We start from the raw sequence: 16816 nt of genomic DNA on the forward strand, positions 1-16816 counted from the left end.
TATATATACATATATCTATATCCTACACCTACATATACACATATACATACATACATATAAATGTGTGTATACGAAAGAGAAAGAGAGAGAGAGAGAAAGATGCCGATATGCACGTCTTTCCTGATCCTATAAGTAACATACATATATAGATATATATCTATTCACACATTTATATGTAAGTTTATACATGTATACATATGTGTATGTACGTATGTAAGTATATGCGTGTGTTTGTGAAAGAGAGAGATACCGATATGATTCTCATGGTCTTATAAGCAATCTGTATACACGTGTATATCTGCACATGCATATATGTGCACGTGTGTGTTGAGTATATAGTGTGTGTATGTATGTGAGTGAAAGAGATGACGATATATCCGTCTCTCATGGTCCTATAGGCACTTTACTCCAGTGGCAGCTAATTAAGTAATCACGGCCATTACCAAGGTTCCTCTCCCTTGCACGCTATATTTTCTCTCTCTCTCTCTCTCTTTTTCTCTTTCTCTCTGTTGACTCCTCTATGCTCGATTTCCATCCGTCCTCGTAGTTGTTACATTGATGTAAGTTACGTTACGCTACGTTGTATCCGATAATGATTATCTTTGACGTGAATATCTCTATTAAAAAAAATATGTATGCATATATATATATATATATATATATATATGAAGGGAGAGAGAAAAGAAAGATTAATAGAAAATAATAAGAAAATCCTAATTAATGGATCTGCTCTTGAAAAGTAATAACATATGAGAAGCTAGTTTAACTGCAACGAAAATAAATTCATTTCGTGGAATGTTCGTTTTGTTTTCCTGGCAGAGTCTAAGTGTCGGGATCTTTTGGATATGATCCAAATTCAAAAACTAAGAAACGTGATTCATGAAAGAGAAAAAGAGAGAGAGAGAGAAACAGTTTGTAGTTAATTGTCCATAAGAAAAAAAAGGAAAAGTGTAAGAAAGAAATGATGAATGTTGTAATATTTCTAAAAATTGATTGAAAGTTTGAACGAAAAATGTTTATATTAAGTATTAAGAAAACACAAAAATAAATAAATAAATAAATAGTATTAAAAAATATATAATAAAAGAAATAACAATAAATTTTCAGCTGCGAGGGATGCAAGGGATTCTTCAAAAGGACCGTTCGCAAGGATCTCTCGTACGCGTGCCGCGAAGAAAAATCTTGCATAATCGACAAAAGACAGAGAAATCGTTGCCAATATTGTCGATATCAAAAATGTTTGGCCATGGGAATGAAACGAGAAGCTGTACAAGAGGAACGACAACGTACCAAGGAACGAGATCAAAGCGAGGTTGAGAGTACAAGCAGTCTTCATGCTGATATGCCGATCGAACGTATTTTAGAAGCTGAGAAGAGAGTTGACTGCAAGGTCGAGCATGATGGAAATTACGAGGTAAAGTTATTTCAATTTCATTTTCATTTTCATCCACGTTTATGCTACTGTTCCTCAACATTTAAAACCTAAATTTCAATCTAATGATTTATTCATTTATTACAATTTATATGTTCTGACCGGTTATAAACTATTCTTTCTTTTTTCAAATCAATAGATCGAAATTTGATAATCCAATTACAAATTTATTTTTCCTTATTTATTATTCTTTCCCTTTTATTTGTACTTAAATGAATACTTACATGCTCTCTCTAATCAGCTATTATTTCGTTAAAAATTTTTTTTTCTTCTATTTTCTTGCTCATCCTATAAATTAATCCGCCATCCTGTGTGATACACAGAATGCAATATTGCACATTCGCAACGCTACGAAAAATCAGCTGTTCCAGCTGGTGACATGGGCTAAACACATCCCACATTTTACCTCGTTACCGTTGGAGGATCAAGTGCTATTACTAAGGGGTGGCTGGAACGAGTTGCTGATAGCATCCTTTTCTCATCGTTCTATTGGTATCAAGGATGGTATTGTTTTGGCAACTGGTATTACCGTCTACCGTAGTTCGGCGCAACAGGCTGGCGTAGGCACGATATTTGATCACGTCCTATCCGAACTTGTAACCAAGATGCGAGATATGAAGATGGACAAAACTGAATTAGGTTGTCTCAGGTCAGTCACTCTTCAATCCCAATCTATATAGAAAAACAAACAAAAAAAAAACTATAGAAAATATTATTAGATTATAATTTTATTAATATATTCCAATTTATTTCATATAGTGTACTTTATTATTAATATTATTATATTATTATTGTATTATATATTATATTATACGCTCAACCTTTTTATAACACACACTATCATAAAAAAAGCACAATTTGTATTTCCCCTAATTTATATTACTTTTAAGATTTTTCTAATATTTCTTTTTTTCTTTACTCTTTTTTTTTTCTTTCTAATATTCCAATAGATCAATAATCCTGTTCAATCCTGATGTACGAGGTTTAAAATCCATGCAAGAGGTCAGTCTTCTACGTGAGAAGATTTACGCAGCATTAGAAGAATATACACGTGTATCTTGTCCGAACGATTCAGGAAGATTCGCTAAGTTATTACTTCGCTTACCGTCCATTCGTTCGATCGGCCTCAAATGTCTCGAACATCTCTTCTTCTACAAGCTGATCGGTGATGTTCCAATCGACGAATTCATAATGGAGCTGCTGGAGGCATCTTCGGATTCTTAGGAGCAAAGGGTGTGCCGCATTTTGGGGCACACCGATCTCTAAACGAAAGGTGAAAAAGATAAGAAAAGAAAAGATGAAAAGAAAGATAGGAAGAGAGAGAGAGAAAGAGAGAAATTAAAGAAGGAGATAACGCTTGATAGAAAGATGATTAACTATGGAATTTAACAAAATAAAAGAAAGGAAAACAAATTAGAAAGAAAACAGAGCTATACGTTAACACCATACTACAACAATTGCAACAATTGCAACAACAATTAAAACAACAACATTGAAGAATATTAAAATAGAGAATTTACGTTTTTTTATTTTTTCTTCTTCTTTTTCTTCTTATTATTATTATTTCGTTTTTTAAACTCTCTTCTTTTCTTTCCATACAAAAAAATTATTGAAAAATCTTACATATATTTATGATAAATGAGCGAAAGTGAAATATTACTTAGATAATTTATTTCTTTCTTTCTTTTTATTTCTCTCGTAATCTTTTTTTGTATTATTTATATACCTTCGTTTAGAGAGAACCCTTTTTAAATAAATAATAAATTGCAAATTAATTTTACGTCGTCGAAGGATCGATGAAGATTTTCTTTTGTTTTTTTTTATTTGTTTATTTCAATCCGATTCGTATCGAGAGCATGTCGGAACAAATATACGACAAGGTAGACATTGATTTTTGGTGATTTTGTATTCATCGTTTGCCTAGATAATTTTTTTCTTTTTTTATAAATTGACTTCTCTTTTATAATATTGTTATTACTATGAGATTGTCAACACACTTCCTTTTTTTTTAATTGTTATTATTATTATTATGAAGTACAAACACCGATTACAAATTCTTCGCGTCGTATAATACAAAGTATGTAACTGCATCACTATCTTTTTACTGCCTATTTGTTGTTATTATTATTATTATTAATATTATTATTATTATTATTATTATTATTATTATTATTATTAATATTATTAGTATTATAATTAATATTATAATTATTTTTATAATTATATTATATTTTAATCGTGTTTCTATTTTGTCGATAGAACGTATTTTAATTCTTAATCATTTATATAATAATCATTTATATATTTGAGAATTTACTTATATCGAAATTAATTTAGTTTTGATAATTTGTTTTTTAACGAAAACCACGTACGTGAGTCTCCTCATTTTTACATATGTTATTTATGGATGCAGTTTACATGTGTGTATCACTAAATATGAATATTAGTACATTCCAACTCGGCCTCGATTCGAATCGTTTATAATTTTTTTTTTTTTTTATGAGAGAACTATAATATTGCATAAATGTATTTAAATGTAAACAAACACACAGCTAAAAACACAGGTGTCCTTCTACGCGCGCGCGCGTAGATTATAATTTATTGTTTTGTACTTTAGGGTATAGAGAAACAAAAAAAAAATCAAATTTATCAATTATTATAAAAAAGAAATTATTGATTGTAATGTAGATTCGTTTTTTTTCTTTTCCTTTTTTATTTTTTTTTTTTTTTTATAATTTTAATTTTATTCTATTAACCGCGTACGTCGCCGACGTTGTCCTCGTCGTCCGTAAGCGAAATGTTAAATGAAAATAAACAAAAAAAAAACAAAAAAAATAAAATAAAACTATGACAAATGAGTATCCGTTTTCAAGGGTTTAGGGATTCTTCGATAAGATGATGATTATTAAGTCGATAGATTTATTTTATTGAAAAATTTCTAACTCGTAAATGGCATGATGATAATGATATGGACAACAACAACAATTACAAAAAAAAAGGAGAAAGAACAAAAACGACAAAAAAAAAAATAATAAGAACAAAACCATGTTTTCTCAGTGTAACTCTGTCTTCTGTGTCCGATGTAAAAGAAAAAGAAGAAAAAAAAACTATATTTACAAGGGTAGAGAACAAAAAAAAAATCTTATTGTTTAATCAATTACAATAAGATTTTTTTTAATGTATCAAATCTTTTTAATCGGCAATACACGAAATGATATAATTCAAAAGTTTATAAGCTTTGAATATCTTTGCGAGGACACCCCTTGTCAAATAACCGATTTATTCTTTCAACCTGGAAATGTAGAAATTATACTGTAGAACGTAACTAAGGCAAAACCCTTACTCTCGTTGTTAGCGATTTAACAGAACTCTGTGAGATATGATTTGAGCTGAAGGACTTTGAGAATTCAGGCGAATTAAATGATCTTAGAAATAAATTAATGTTAAAAATGATTTAATCATTATCTTAATTATTTGAGGAAGATAAATTGGACAATTGAATATTATTGGGAAATGTTGATCGTTTCGAAAAAATGATTAGAGTATATCAAGTAAATAGTGTCCCTTCTTTCGAACTCGTATATGCTCAAACGGTTTTAATTAAAAATTTGAATATAATAGTATTTAATTAATATATTAAATAATTTCTTTTTAAAGTTATATATATATTATTACTATTATATAGAAAATAATACATTTGGAAATCTTTCAGCTCTAGTCATTGACACTATTTAACTCTAGTACTCTAGTATTCATAGGCAAAGGATCATACTTACACACACTTCGATAATATAAATTATAATAATATTATTATATATTATTAAACATATTTCTATTTTTGCGTGAATGCCTACGATTGTTAGTTGTTGGTTATTGTTATCTACTTGATATGAGAGTTTTTAATGTTATGCCTACCATCAAAAAAGAAACACAATATTAAATTCTTCATTTTTTTCATAAACAAAGCTGGAGTTACGGTTCATTTCAGATGCCTGCCGTGCCAGTTATGAGTATTATTCGTTTTTAAAAAATAATACGTAATAGCCTGTATAGAAGACGGATAACAGAAATTGTTGTTTTTTACCTGATTTCTGTGATTCTTTTAATTAAAACCGTGAGATATAATAATAATAATAATAATGCGATGCTATCGACGTTTCAAAATAATATTTATGAGAGCAATTAGTAGTTTCATATCTTAAATCTAAAAAGAAAAAAAATAGATTGTCGCGCACTATTCTTTACCCTTTCCTTTTCATAATTGTTAGTTAATTCTGCTTGTTCGTTGAAACTGAAAGCACTGACCAGAATTACCTCCCAACTATTGACGCATTTTGCGTAAACCTCTTTTCAAGCTCCTCAAAGTAAAAAATAAGATACGATGATCACTTAGGGTTCGTGGGCGCGAATGCTACCTGTGAATGAAGTTTCATATAAATCTATAAATGTTAAAAGAGAGAAAAAAAAAGAAAACAAAAATCTATAGATATACATGAATATATATGAATATATATGAATATAATATAAACCGAACTTTTTCGCAAACGATATACAAATTTCAGTAGTGATCGATAGTAGAGTATTAAAGCTAACTACAAAAAATGAACTTAACATTAAATAATATATATACACGATTCGACATTATTAAGGTAAGAGATACAAAGGAAAGAGAGATTTTAAGAAAGCGAACGCATTAAAAAAAAAATTTCAAAAAAAAAAAACAAACAAACTATATTAATAAAATATGTAATTAAAAACAATGGAATCCATCAAGAATTATTCTTCGACGTAGGAGATATAAAGAGTACGATTGTCTTTGATGTAAATCTTGATGCTTTTGCCACGTTTTTTCAAATAGTTAGAAATGGTACAATACTGACAATTTGTATTTAGATATATTTTACATAATAATTGATGGTTCTACATGGAGAAAGATTTATTTTTGTTATTTTAATCATCCCAATTTTTAGAGATTTTACGCTGTGATAGAACGCTCGTAATACCGTTGCCATTTTATTTAATATTACGACAACAAGTTTTGTGAGGTAATATTTTTAAGTGGTATAATAATATTTGTTACTATATATAAAAATGATCTACTATACTACTATTACTACTACTACTACTAATAATAATAATAATAACATTTATGCGTGCTTGCTATTTTATTTTAAAATAAGTCTTTCTCTAAGTAGAGTAATAGAATGGGATGCGTAGCAAAGTGGTATTTTCTTGTATTTTCTTCTTTGTACTTATAATCTTTGTGATTGCATCTTACGACTTCATCGCATACTGCATGATTAAAACAAAAATAATTTGTATTGGCTATAGATGAAACTAAATTAATTTATGTCCAAGTTTAATATATGCAGGGTGTCCTATAATACAAGTAATACAAGTGAGCAGGTGATTCGATACACTTAACTGAACTTGCAACCCTGTAAACTAAAACTCTGTTCGACAAGCATAAAAAAGAACCGATATAAAAGATATCATTATATTGACAATGTTTATAAATATATTAAGAAGCACAAAAATGTGCTCTCCAAAATATTCAGGAGTAAGATAGTAAAATCTATCAAGCTGAAACTGAATCAAATGCACACGTACTCGACAAATTTTATTATACATTTTTTATTTAGTTTTTCATGTAGAATCATTACCTGTTTGCTTATACCACCAGTTATATGACATCCTGTATATCTATATATATATATAAAAATATATATAGTGGCAAGAGTAAAATCTAGTATAATTTATTCTTAGCATGTCTGCGATAAATAATTTTCTTTCCTTGTTATTGAAAATTTTCCTCGCGCCCATTCTATGTAAATCAGTACAAATAAGAGTAATGATAATACAATGTTTAATCTTTCTGAATATATAGAGATATCTGATTCTCACTAAGAAATGTCCTATCGAATGCTGTACCTTTGCAAAAAGCTAATTTAGAAAACCAGAAAAATTCTATATACTTTCTGCGGACATGTCTTTATAATTTATATATTCTTAAAACTGCTAATTTTAGACAAATTAACGTATATATATATATATGTATATATATATATGTGTGTATATATATGACTGCCACTATGATTAATATTTTTTGGAGTATTTGCATTAGTCGGATAGACCTCAATCAATCTTTCTATACAATCTAAAAAAAAACGACAAAAGAAAGAAAAAAACTAAGTATTAACTAATTTACTATGCCATTTTATTGTAAATTATACACTGTAAAGCAACAGTTGGGATGATGAGATTTGTTTTTACAAAATTAAAGAAAAAAAACGATGAAATTTTTCAAACAAAAAAATACTAGAAAATGATCCAAAAAAACGAAGAAATTAATAATAAAAAAAGATTAAAAAAAAAGAAAAAGAATTATATTCTCTGAAATTCCATAAAATAATCTAAAACGGGTAGGCAGCTCTCTGATATAACATTCCATCCTGCAAAAGATTATTATAAGCAGCTTTAGATTAAATTACGGATACCAATTAATCAGTGTCCAGTCCCGTGATAAATTGCTGCACCGTTCAATTCAATACCCAGTTTAATTTTAATATTATTATTATTATTATTATTATTATTATTATTATTAACATTATTATTATTATTATTACTATAATTATACTATTATTACTATTACCTGCCTATTTATCTTAAAAATATCTCGTTTTTATTCATTTTATATATGTGTAACAAATACACTTTACGTATCAAAAAAAAATTCTTTAAAAATATCAAATTATTTTAATTTTAATAACGAAATTTCAGTATTTTGTTCTATAATTAGCAGCAACGAAAGGTGTATGCGTGTGTGCGTGTGTAATATATTATGAAAGATTATAAAAAAAAAAGGAGAGAACGAAGAACTTAAAGTATCATCATTTATGTATATGCACATACACACATGCTTCTCCTCTACTTTGATATATACTATATATGTATTTGTTTGTGCAATAATTCTCCTAGCCCATTATCCACATCACTAAAAAGCTTAAAAAAATAAAATAAAACATTAAAATAAAATAAATAAATCTTGATCGGTAAAATAAATTAACTAATTGCATACGTATTCGTTGTAGATTAAAAATGTTTAACTATCTGTAAGAAAATAATATTGGAAACTATGATACGCTTTTATAAACGTGAATAAAAAATAATTTTTTGAAAGAGAGAAAGCGAGGGAGTAAGAGACAATGGCATGGGAAAATAATTTAAAAAAGAAAAAGAAAATACAAATAAATAAATATTAAAAATGTAATGCGTTTGGCAAGAGATGGGACAGCAACTGTTTAATAAAAAGTAAGAGTAATATATTGACCTGTGTATGTAATAACAATGAGAGTATATAAAATGTAATGTAATATGAAACTGGAAATAATAAAGAAATAAATGGGTGAGATTGTAAGATTTAGAAGACGAGGGACACGATAGGGTGATGATATTGTGAATGTACTTGTAAAACAATATGAAAAATCATTAACAATCTCTGAGCGCAAAGAAATATTGTGTATGATCTTACATCAAGAAATAGAGTCGTCTATTCTGATTTATCTAAATAAAATATTTTTATGAAGCAAATGTTTTCTATCGACTTTCTCTCCATTCATTTATTCATTTTTTACTTTGATTGTTAATTTTTTTAATAAATTTATTAAATGTTAAGTATGTGTATGCGTAAGCTATTTAAAAATATTTATAATAATATAATTATTTTTAAATATTTTTAAATGACGTTTATGAAACATTTCGTTTTGAATTGTACTATAATTTTGTTTTATAATAATAACAATCAATCATTATATTGCTTTTGGTAATATATATTATAAATTTTTTTTCAAGAATGAACGTATGCAGTGACCACCCTAAAAATGTTTCTTCATCAATACAAGTATTTTAACTTAATTTATTTTATTTTCGTTAGTAAAAGAAACTTTATATTTTGTATAAAAAATATTATAAAAAAAACTTTCAATATATATGTATCAACCGTTACTACAGCAAAAATGTTGTTCTTTTATAAAGAAGAAAGAATAAATTTTGTAAACTTTTACTCTCTTAGATGCTTCATTCTAGATTGCAATATGTAGTCAACAAACAATAAGTGAATGTCTCTGAATATTTTGTTATATATTTGTTACAAATCTTTGTTAGAAATTAAAATTGGATAAAAGGTACATTATTTATTTACGAGAAAGGATACCTTAATCTTATTGTTATAAGTCTGATTTTCCTAGCATTCCAAATAGCTGAATGAAACGATGTGGGGTCTTTCGAATGCAAAGGATATTTTATAGAATAAAAATACGTAGTAAAATTAGATTGATATGGAACGAGGGAAGATGTGAATTAATAATTACATAATTTTTCCGCTTCCACTTTAATTGAAAATTTCAAAATAAATTCGTAGTAAAAATAATTGAAGATAATTATTATGAAAAAGAAATCATTCTGTTTCGCTTTTATTCATGATGGACAATTAAAGTCGAGTAAGAGTAAAGAAAAATTATCGGTTGTAGATGTTATTATTGATATTAACAATAATTTTAGGCATTTATTCTATGCACTGTGATTTTTACTATCACTGCAAATTCTTTCCCCATCTTCCATATTTTGTTTGCATTATTTTTTTTCTATATATATATACATATTATATATAAATAAAATTACTGCTTGAAGCACCAAGTAAAATAAGAAAAACAAAAAATGATCTTAAATTTATCACAAATTATTTCAATTATTTAAAGTATTCAAAGAATTGTTGTAAAAGTTCATTTTTGTCATTTTTTTCATCATCCATACTCCCGTTGTAAACTATGTATATCCGGTGATATTTCCTTTGAATACATACTTTACATTATAGATGAAATAATTTAACTGCACTGCAGAAAATTATTGTTATTCATGGAAGTAATATTTTGCAATACACATCTGTAACTAAATCTCATAGTTTATGTATATCATATTTTTTTATTTATTCATTTTTATTAATTTGTGTGCAGTCTTAGTTATTGTTTATCTGAAAAAGAAAAATTAATATCAATTTTTGTACACAAAATAAAAAAATAACATATATTCAAAAATAAATTGTATGGTTGGAATAGACGCTGCAACAAAACAATGTTGTAACGGGAATCCAATCATTAATTTCATTCTAACATGAAGTGCTACGTCATACAAACATGAAATGTAAGGATGGAAAAATTCATGTATACGCAAGAAAAAATCTATAAATATAAACAGAATAAATATTGTTATATACAATAAACTTACAAAACTTTTCCAATTTGTTGAATATCTAAGATTTGTTTAAAATTTTTCTTCATCGAGTCCATGCTTAAAAAACATCATGACAGGCATGGATTCACCATCAATCTCTCTATATTCCATAAGACCAACTAAACCGTCGATCTCCATAGATTCACCGGTAAAAAACTGTAGCTCTTTGAATCTACTAAGAATATCTTTCATCACCTTATTCATATTGGTCTTGAAAATCTCAACTTGATCGGGAGATTTTTCTTCTAATTTAGCTACTAATCTAATATTGAAAGAGTACAAAAGAAATCATTTTTACAGAATAACAAGAAACAATGAAAATTAACAATGCTTAATCTGTAACTTACTTTTTCATATAATCTTTTAAGTATAATGTGTATGATTTTTTGTCTGCGAATGCAAAAGTTTCTTGAAGTCTATGATTCAAAACTATATCGACTCCTGATTCGACTGCTTCATCAGTGCATTCTTCTGCTTCTTCGGCAGACGGATTGAAGCCAGCGATTTCTATATCACCAGCTTTTCTTGTGATCAGCTGTATTTATTAAATAGAATATTTAAATATGTAAATAAATAATAAATGCACTTATAATTAAAGTATTTTAAGTTTCATATGAGAATTACCTTTCCGTACACCTCATAAAGGACATCATCAATTAGTTTTATTTTGTATGTGTCGGAGAACATTTCGTCTCCTAGAATAGAAGAATTTTCGTTACTTAAAACAATAATGTTCTAATAACAAAAGAAAAGCTACTTCCAAGATATGTAGATGTGATCTTTTAAATCAAACGATCCATTGTACACATATAGAGGTTATAAACGTGTACATTCGATTATAATTAATAAGAACATAACTATGTTAAAAATGTTTATACTAATGATTAAAACTACTTCAGAACAATACAATAACAATGTTTAGTATTCGAAATAATTAAAAAAATACAACATCGTTATAAGATACATATAGCTGTCATTGTCCGACCCAGTTTAAACGTATGTTAAAAACTTAAATAAAATTAATCCGATTGGAAAAATATATATAAATAATATTAATAATCAATCAAAATAAACGAACTTACCGGTAAAAATATCTTTATAAATTCTCATATTGATAGATGGGGAAGATTACTTTGCAGCTACTACTAAACAAGCTACATCCACTGCACGGATCAAACCGGAAGGGTGAAGAGGGCGGATAGATGGACTGTGGCAACTTATATACCAACTTTCTAAAATTGTGTATGTATATATATATATATATATCTATGCACACATATATCAGCGTTCATATTTTCTTCACATCCGGCTAATAAGACAATTTAAATTATAATATTATTATTTAGAATATATATAACTAATAAATATATATCTATCTAAAAAAAAAACATATATTTATCCGAAAATTTTGTTTAAGTATAAAAGTGTTAAAACATATAATATCGGTATACATAAAAAGTATTCAATAAAATTATACTAATATTTATTATTAATTTTTATTCATTATTTATTTTCATTTGTCATTTATATACTCGCAAATAATTCTTTTTTAAATTATAGTCATCTTGAAATTGAAAATAATGTATATGCTTTTTAATATTATTATTTATTTTATTATAAATACAAAAATATTTTATACTTTCTTTTCACAACCAATAACTTTCAATCTTTAAAACTTTACAGCCAATCACGTTTGAATTATCGATATATTGCATTATTATCGATTGCATATATTGATGCATTATTAATGTATGTATATAAAATAATAGATATGCGTCATTCAAAATTGTGACTTATTCCTTACTTATTTGTTATCCAAAATTTAGTTATAAAAGAATTTTTCTTAATCTTTTTAAAGAATTATATCACTGAAAGTATTACTAGATTATTACTAGTCCGACCAATGAGCGTTGAGAATTGAAAAGAACGGAAGTTAGTTACATTTAAGACGAAAGGAAGAATATGGCTGACTACGTATAATGCAGGATAGTAATGCATGAATTCACTTCCGCTTTTTATTAATGTAGAGGATATTGCAGGTGCGTGAGTCGGTTTCTCTAATTCTTATTTGTTTCTAATAAACATTGACTTACATTAAATTTTAATTATAATAACGTAAAAGTCTATTATTACGTTTGGAAATAAATATACTGGAAATAAAATCATGGCTAGTAGTAACGAAGAAAATAATATTGAAAAAGAGGTTGAATCTGTTAAGGAAGAGGTTAAGGAGGACAAGCCGGTTGAAAATTTGAATGATGATATTAATAAAAAGGGAGAAAATATTGAAACAGAAGAAAGTAAAGAAACAGAAAAAATCAAAGAAATAGAAGAAGTAAAAGAAGCTACACAACCAGAAGATAAAAAGGAAGAGGAAAAAACTAAAGAAGTAGAAGATAAGAAAGTAGAAGAAACCAAGGAAACGAAAGAGTCCTCGGAACCAACAACTGAATTGTTAGAACAGATCAAGGATCAAATAGAAGTAAATATTTAACAATTTCTTTTTTTAATTATTTCAATATTTTTATTTTATAAAATAGACAAAATATTTTTACATTTGTTGTATGTAACACGTGTAAACACTGCTGTTTAACACGTGATATTTTTTTTCCTCACTTTATCTGTACCTTGAGACCTTTGTTTCAAAATCAATAGAATGGATTATCTTTAATTAAGATTCATGGAAAAATTTTGTTTGAATAATATATTTACAATCATTTATTTGTTACAGTTCTATTTCGGTAATGTGAATATGCAAAGAGACAAATTCCTTTCCGAGCAGATAAAATTAGATAACGGATGGATACCCTTGACGGTAATGCTCAATTTCAATATGTTAGCCACTATGACCACCAATTGTGATGTTATAGTGAAGGCTCTTGAATCAAGCGAATTAATTGAAGTATCAGAAGATAAGACAAAAATAAGACGGTCAACTAAATTTCCTCTACCAAAATATGACGAAGAATATAGAAAGGCGCAGGAAGCAAAGACAGTTTATATGAAAGGATTTCCATTAAAAGATACAAATATTCAGAAATTAAAAACTTACTTCAATCAATACGAACCTTATGAGAACATTGTTGTAAGTATTTCTAGGTATTATATATTTTTTTAATAGCATTTATTATTAATGTAAAAATTAATGGTAAAAATGACTACGATCTCTTACTTATAACTTATTATCCTTTAGATGAGAAAATATCAAGACAAAGACAAGGTGCTATGCTTTAAAGGTTCTATTTTTGTACAATTTAAAACTTTAGACGATGCTAAAGCTTTTATGGCAAGAAAATCTGTTAAATATAATGACGTGGAATTGATTAGAAAATGGGCGTAAGTTTAACCACAATGTAGTATTAATTATACACAATCATTTCAAGTTTAAAATAATTTCTTTCTTTATTTTTTCAATCGTTAGGGCGGATTATACCGTTGAACGTGCAAATGAACATGAAGGGAGAAGGCAACATTATCAAGAAATGAGAGAGAAGAAAAATGAATCCGTAAGTACATGCATAACAAATATTTAAATATTAAAGTATCGGAGAGTAATTAATAATGTATCTTTTACAGTTACAGAAGGATGCTAAAGTTTTAGAGAGCGTTAATTTACCAAAAGGTGCTATTATTCATTTGACCGACATGCCAGAAAAATGTAGGAGGGATTTAATCAGAACATATTTTGAAAAGTTCGAGGTTCCCATTGCTTATGTTCACTATGAATGCGGCGACAAAGAGGCATGGATTCGTTTCCAGGAAGAGAATGCAGCGAAAACTATTTTGGATCAATTACCAGATAACAAAGTAAGTTATCGTTGATTATTTTAATTTCAATATTGAATGTAAATGTTTAATTTACAGTTGTTGCATATAATCTTATATATTTATTTTTATTCAAAAGATTGAGATCGAAGAAAATGAAATTACTTGTCGGGTATTGGAGAATGAAGAAGAACAGAAGTATTTGGACGAAGTTAAAAAGTATATCGTAAATGTTAGACAACGTAACAAAAGCAGAATGGACAATAGAAAAGGTAAAGATTTTGATTAAATATAAATTAATTATATTGTTAATATATGAATATAAAATTATAACATGATGACTTGCCATGCTAATACTGAGAAATCTATAGGATTTAATCCATAGGATTTCGCTGAGTTGAAACCATTCTCTTGGTACTGATATTTTGAAAAAATTAAAATTATCTCGCTTCCTTTTTTGAGGATTTTGTATTAATCAATATCGATATGGAAATAATATTATTTTAGGTCGTTCGACATATAAGGGAGGAAGAAAAAGGCATATGTCCCCTCCAGCGAATCAACCTCCGTTAAAAACGGCAGCCCATGAGTAGTTATTTCTTAAATTATCCAACTATCCAAGAAATAAAACAGGTAGATGAAAGTTTTTCGTCTTAGACCTGCCATGTATAATAATATAATTCATGCTATTGTAACCATTTAATTATTTACAAAGCACACGGACAAACTTTAAACAATTTAGAAATGCTAGACATTCTTTTTTATTATTCTGATTTATATTTTCTTTTTTTCCGGATAACTGAAAGTTATATAATATATGTTATATAATAAGGAAAATTAATTTATAAACAAAATCCGGATAAGAGAAAATAAACAAATGATCTATTGTATTATTATATATGCAATACCTTAAAATATGATTATTTTTATACGGTTATTGAAAATCGTAATAATTAGATACTGTAATAGTATTTTATCGTACACGATGAGAACCGTTAAAAATAAAGTTTATAATAATGTTCCTGAGATTAAATTACATATTAATATTATTATTAATTTTAAATCTATTCGCAATATTCTTTATTTTTTCCTTTTCTTTTTTATCACTTTTGCAAATAATAATAATACATATATATATATTAAGAAATACATATCGTACTGATGGAGTATTTATAAATAAGTGTGTTTATTGTTTTACAGTGAAATTTACAAATTGTATTTGAGCTAAAGTCGCTAATTAAATTTCACCATCGTTTTTAATTTATTTTTATCTTATTTTTTGCTTTTTATATTATTTTACGTGCTTGATAAATTTTTTTTCTTTTCTTTTTTACGTACGATCGTAAACAATATCGTTTGAAGTATGACTACGTAATACGAACATGAGAAGGATCGTTTGCGAATAATGTTTGCTTAAAAAAATGTTTGCGCGATAACGTAGTTTGAAAATTATCAAAATCGATACGATTAGACGATTCTTTCTTTTTTCGTTTTTATTTTTTTTTTTTTTCGTGTAAGTTTTACGCTAATTACAAGAGTAATTTTAATTACACGATATTATTACGGCCTTAAATCATTATTAGCTTCTTATCAGCGAAGAAGTGTATTTTATTTATTCCTCTTACGAATGAAGGATTTAGTTATTTTCTATTTTTTTCTTTTTACTTTGACGTGATTTATTCATCGAGAATTTTTATTTCAGATTTATTATCGTACACGAACGAATATGTATTTACTTTTTCCTCCCCTCTTGTTTTTTATTTCTTTTTTTCTTTTTTTTTTAAGAAATCGAACTTACGTAATCTTTTAGATTCTTACTCGTCGTTGACTGATGTTTTTTTTTCTTTCTTTTAATCTATTTATTCGAACGATCGAGCACGTCTCTTTTCTTGCTTACGATAAAATCGTAGTATTTGTCTTTATTTATTTCTTTATTTATTTTATTTTATTTTTTTTTCTTTATTTATTTATGTTTTTTCAAAAGAGATATGGATTCTTTCGAAGTTGCAAATGCCACTACGATTTTCTTTTTTCGAGTTTTTTTTTTTTTTAAATATTATATATATTTATATATACATAATACAGTCGATTTTATTTTTTATTTTTTAATATTCTCGAAGGTTCCTATCAAATACACAGGCTCTCTTTTTATTTGAGAATTCGAGTTATTGTGAGTTGGTCGTGGAGAAAAAAAATCTATGTATATATATATATATATATAGAGAGAGAGAGAGATAGATACATACATATACAGGGTGTCTAAGGTTTTACTGGGTAAACGGTAAATGGTTTTCAGCATTTCGATCGATAGTTTTTAACGAAGAAACTTAA

The 16816-nt window shown here is 27.0% G+C and overlaps 3 protein-coding genes and 1 non-coding gene across 19 annotated transcripts in view; 3 read left to right on the forward strand and 1 right to left on the reverse strand.

The window, feature by feature from the left end:
• LOC122524188 (retinoic acid receptor RXR) overlaps positions 1-2845 on the forward strand; it is a 41664-nt gene extending 38819 nt beyond the window's left edge. For 13 of the 15 annotated variants that reach the window (XM_043646316.1, XM_043646315.1, XM_043646308.1 and 10 more), the window contains 3 exons: positions 1108-1414; positions 1756-2081; positions 2383-2845. In XM_043646316.1, the coding sequence (XP_043502251.1) occupies positions 1108-1414; positions 1756-2081; positions 2383-2656 (907 nt within the window). In that variant the 3' untranslated portion in view covers positions 2657-2845. The remainder of the gene's footprint in view (positions 1-1107; positions 1415-1755; positions 2082-2382) is intronic. The other 2 variants (XM_043646303.1, XM_043646305.1) reach the window with 2 other exon arrangements.
• A 7042-nt stretch (positions 2846-9887) lies between these two features.
• On the reverse strand, positions 9888-11916 carry LOC122524192 (translationally-controlled tumor protein homolog). 2 transcript variants are annotated; one of them, XM_043646321.1, is made up of 5 exons: positions 11803-11915; positions 11345-11415; positions 11068-11255; positions 10715-10982; positions 9888-10460 (listed from the first exon to the last, which is right to left on the reverse strand). In XM_043646321.1, exons 1-4 carry the CDS (start codon positions 11828-11830, stop codon positions 10751-10753), a joined length of 519 nt encoding a protein of 172 aa, XP_043502256.1. In that variant the 5' UTR covers positions 11831-11915; the 3' UTR covers positions 9888-10460; positions 10715-10750. The 2 variants fall into 2 exon arrangements, with proteins under 2 accessions (XP_043502256.1, XP_043502257.1); XM_043646322.1 differs by lacking the exon at positions 9888-10460 and having other exon boundaries at positions 10720-10982; positions 11803-11916.
• Positions 11917-12716: 800 nt separating this feature from the next.
• Positions 12717-15180, forward strand: LOC122524291 (la protein homolog). Its single transcript, XM_043646452.1, has 8 exons — positions 12717-12759; positions 13045-13202; positions 13452-13805; positions 13914-14056; positions 14142-14226; positions 14297-14527; positions 14625-14757; positions 14993-15180. Exons 1-8 carry the CDS (start codon positions 12717-12719, stop codon positions 15076-15078), a joined length of 1233 nt encoding a protein of 410 aa, XP_043502387.1. The 3' UTR covers positions 15079-15180.
• On the forward strand, positions 14815-14911 carry LOC122524502. Its single transcript, XR_006305561.1, has one exon. It is a non-coding gene; the product is annotated as a small nucleolar RNA U6-53/MBII-28 (small nucleolar RNA).
• Positions 15181-16816: the final 1636 nt, after the last annotated feature.

This window comes from Polistes fuscatus, unplaced genomic scaffold (assembly GCF_010416935.1).
Source record: "Polistes fuscatus isolate 324 unplaced genomic scaffold, CU_Pfus_HIC Scaffold7, whole genome shotgun sequence".
Taxonomy (NCBI): domain Eukaryota; kingdom Metazoa; phylum Arthropoda; class Insecta; order Hymenoptera; family Vespidae; genus Polistes; species Polistes fuscatus.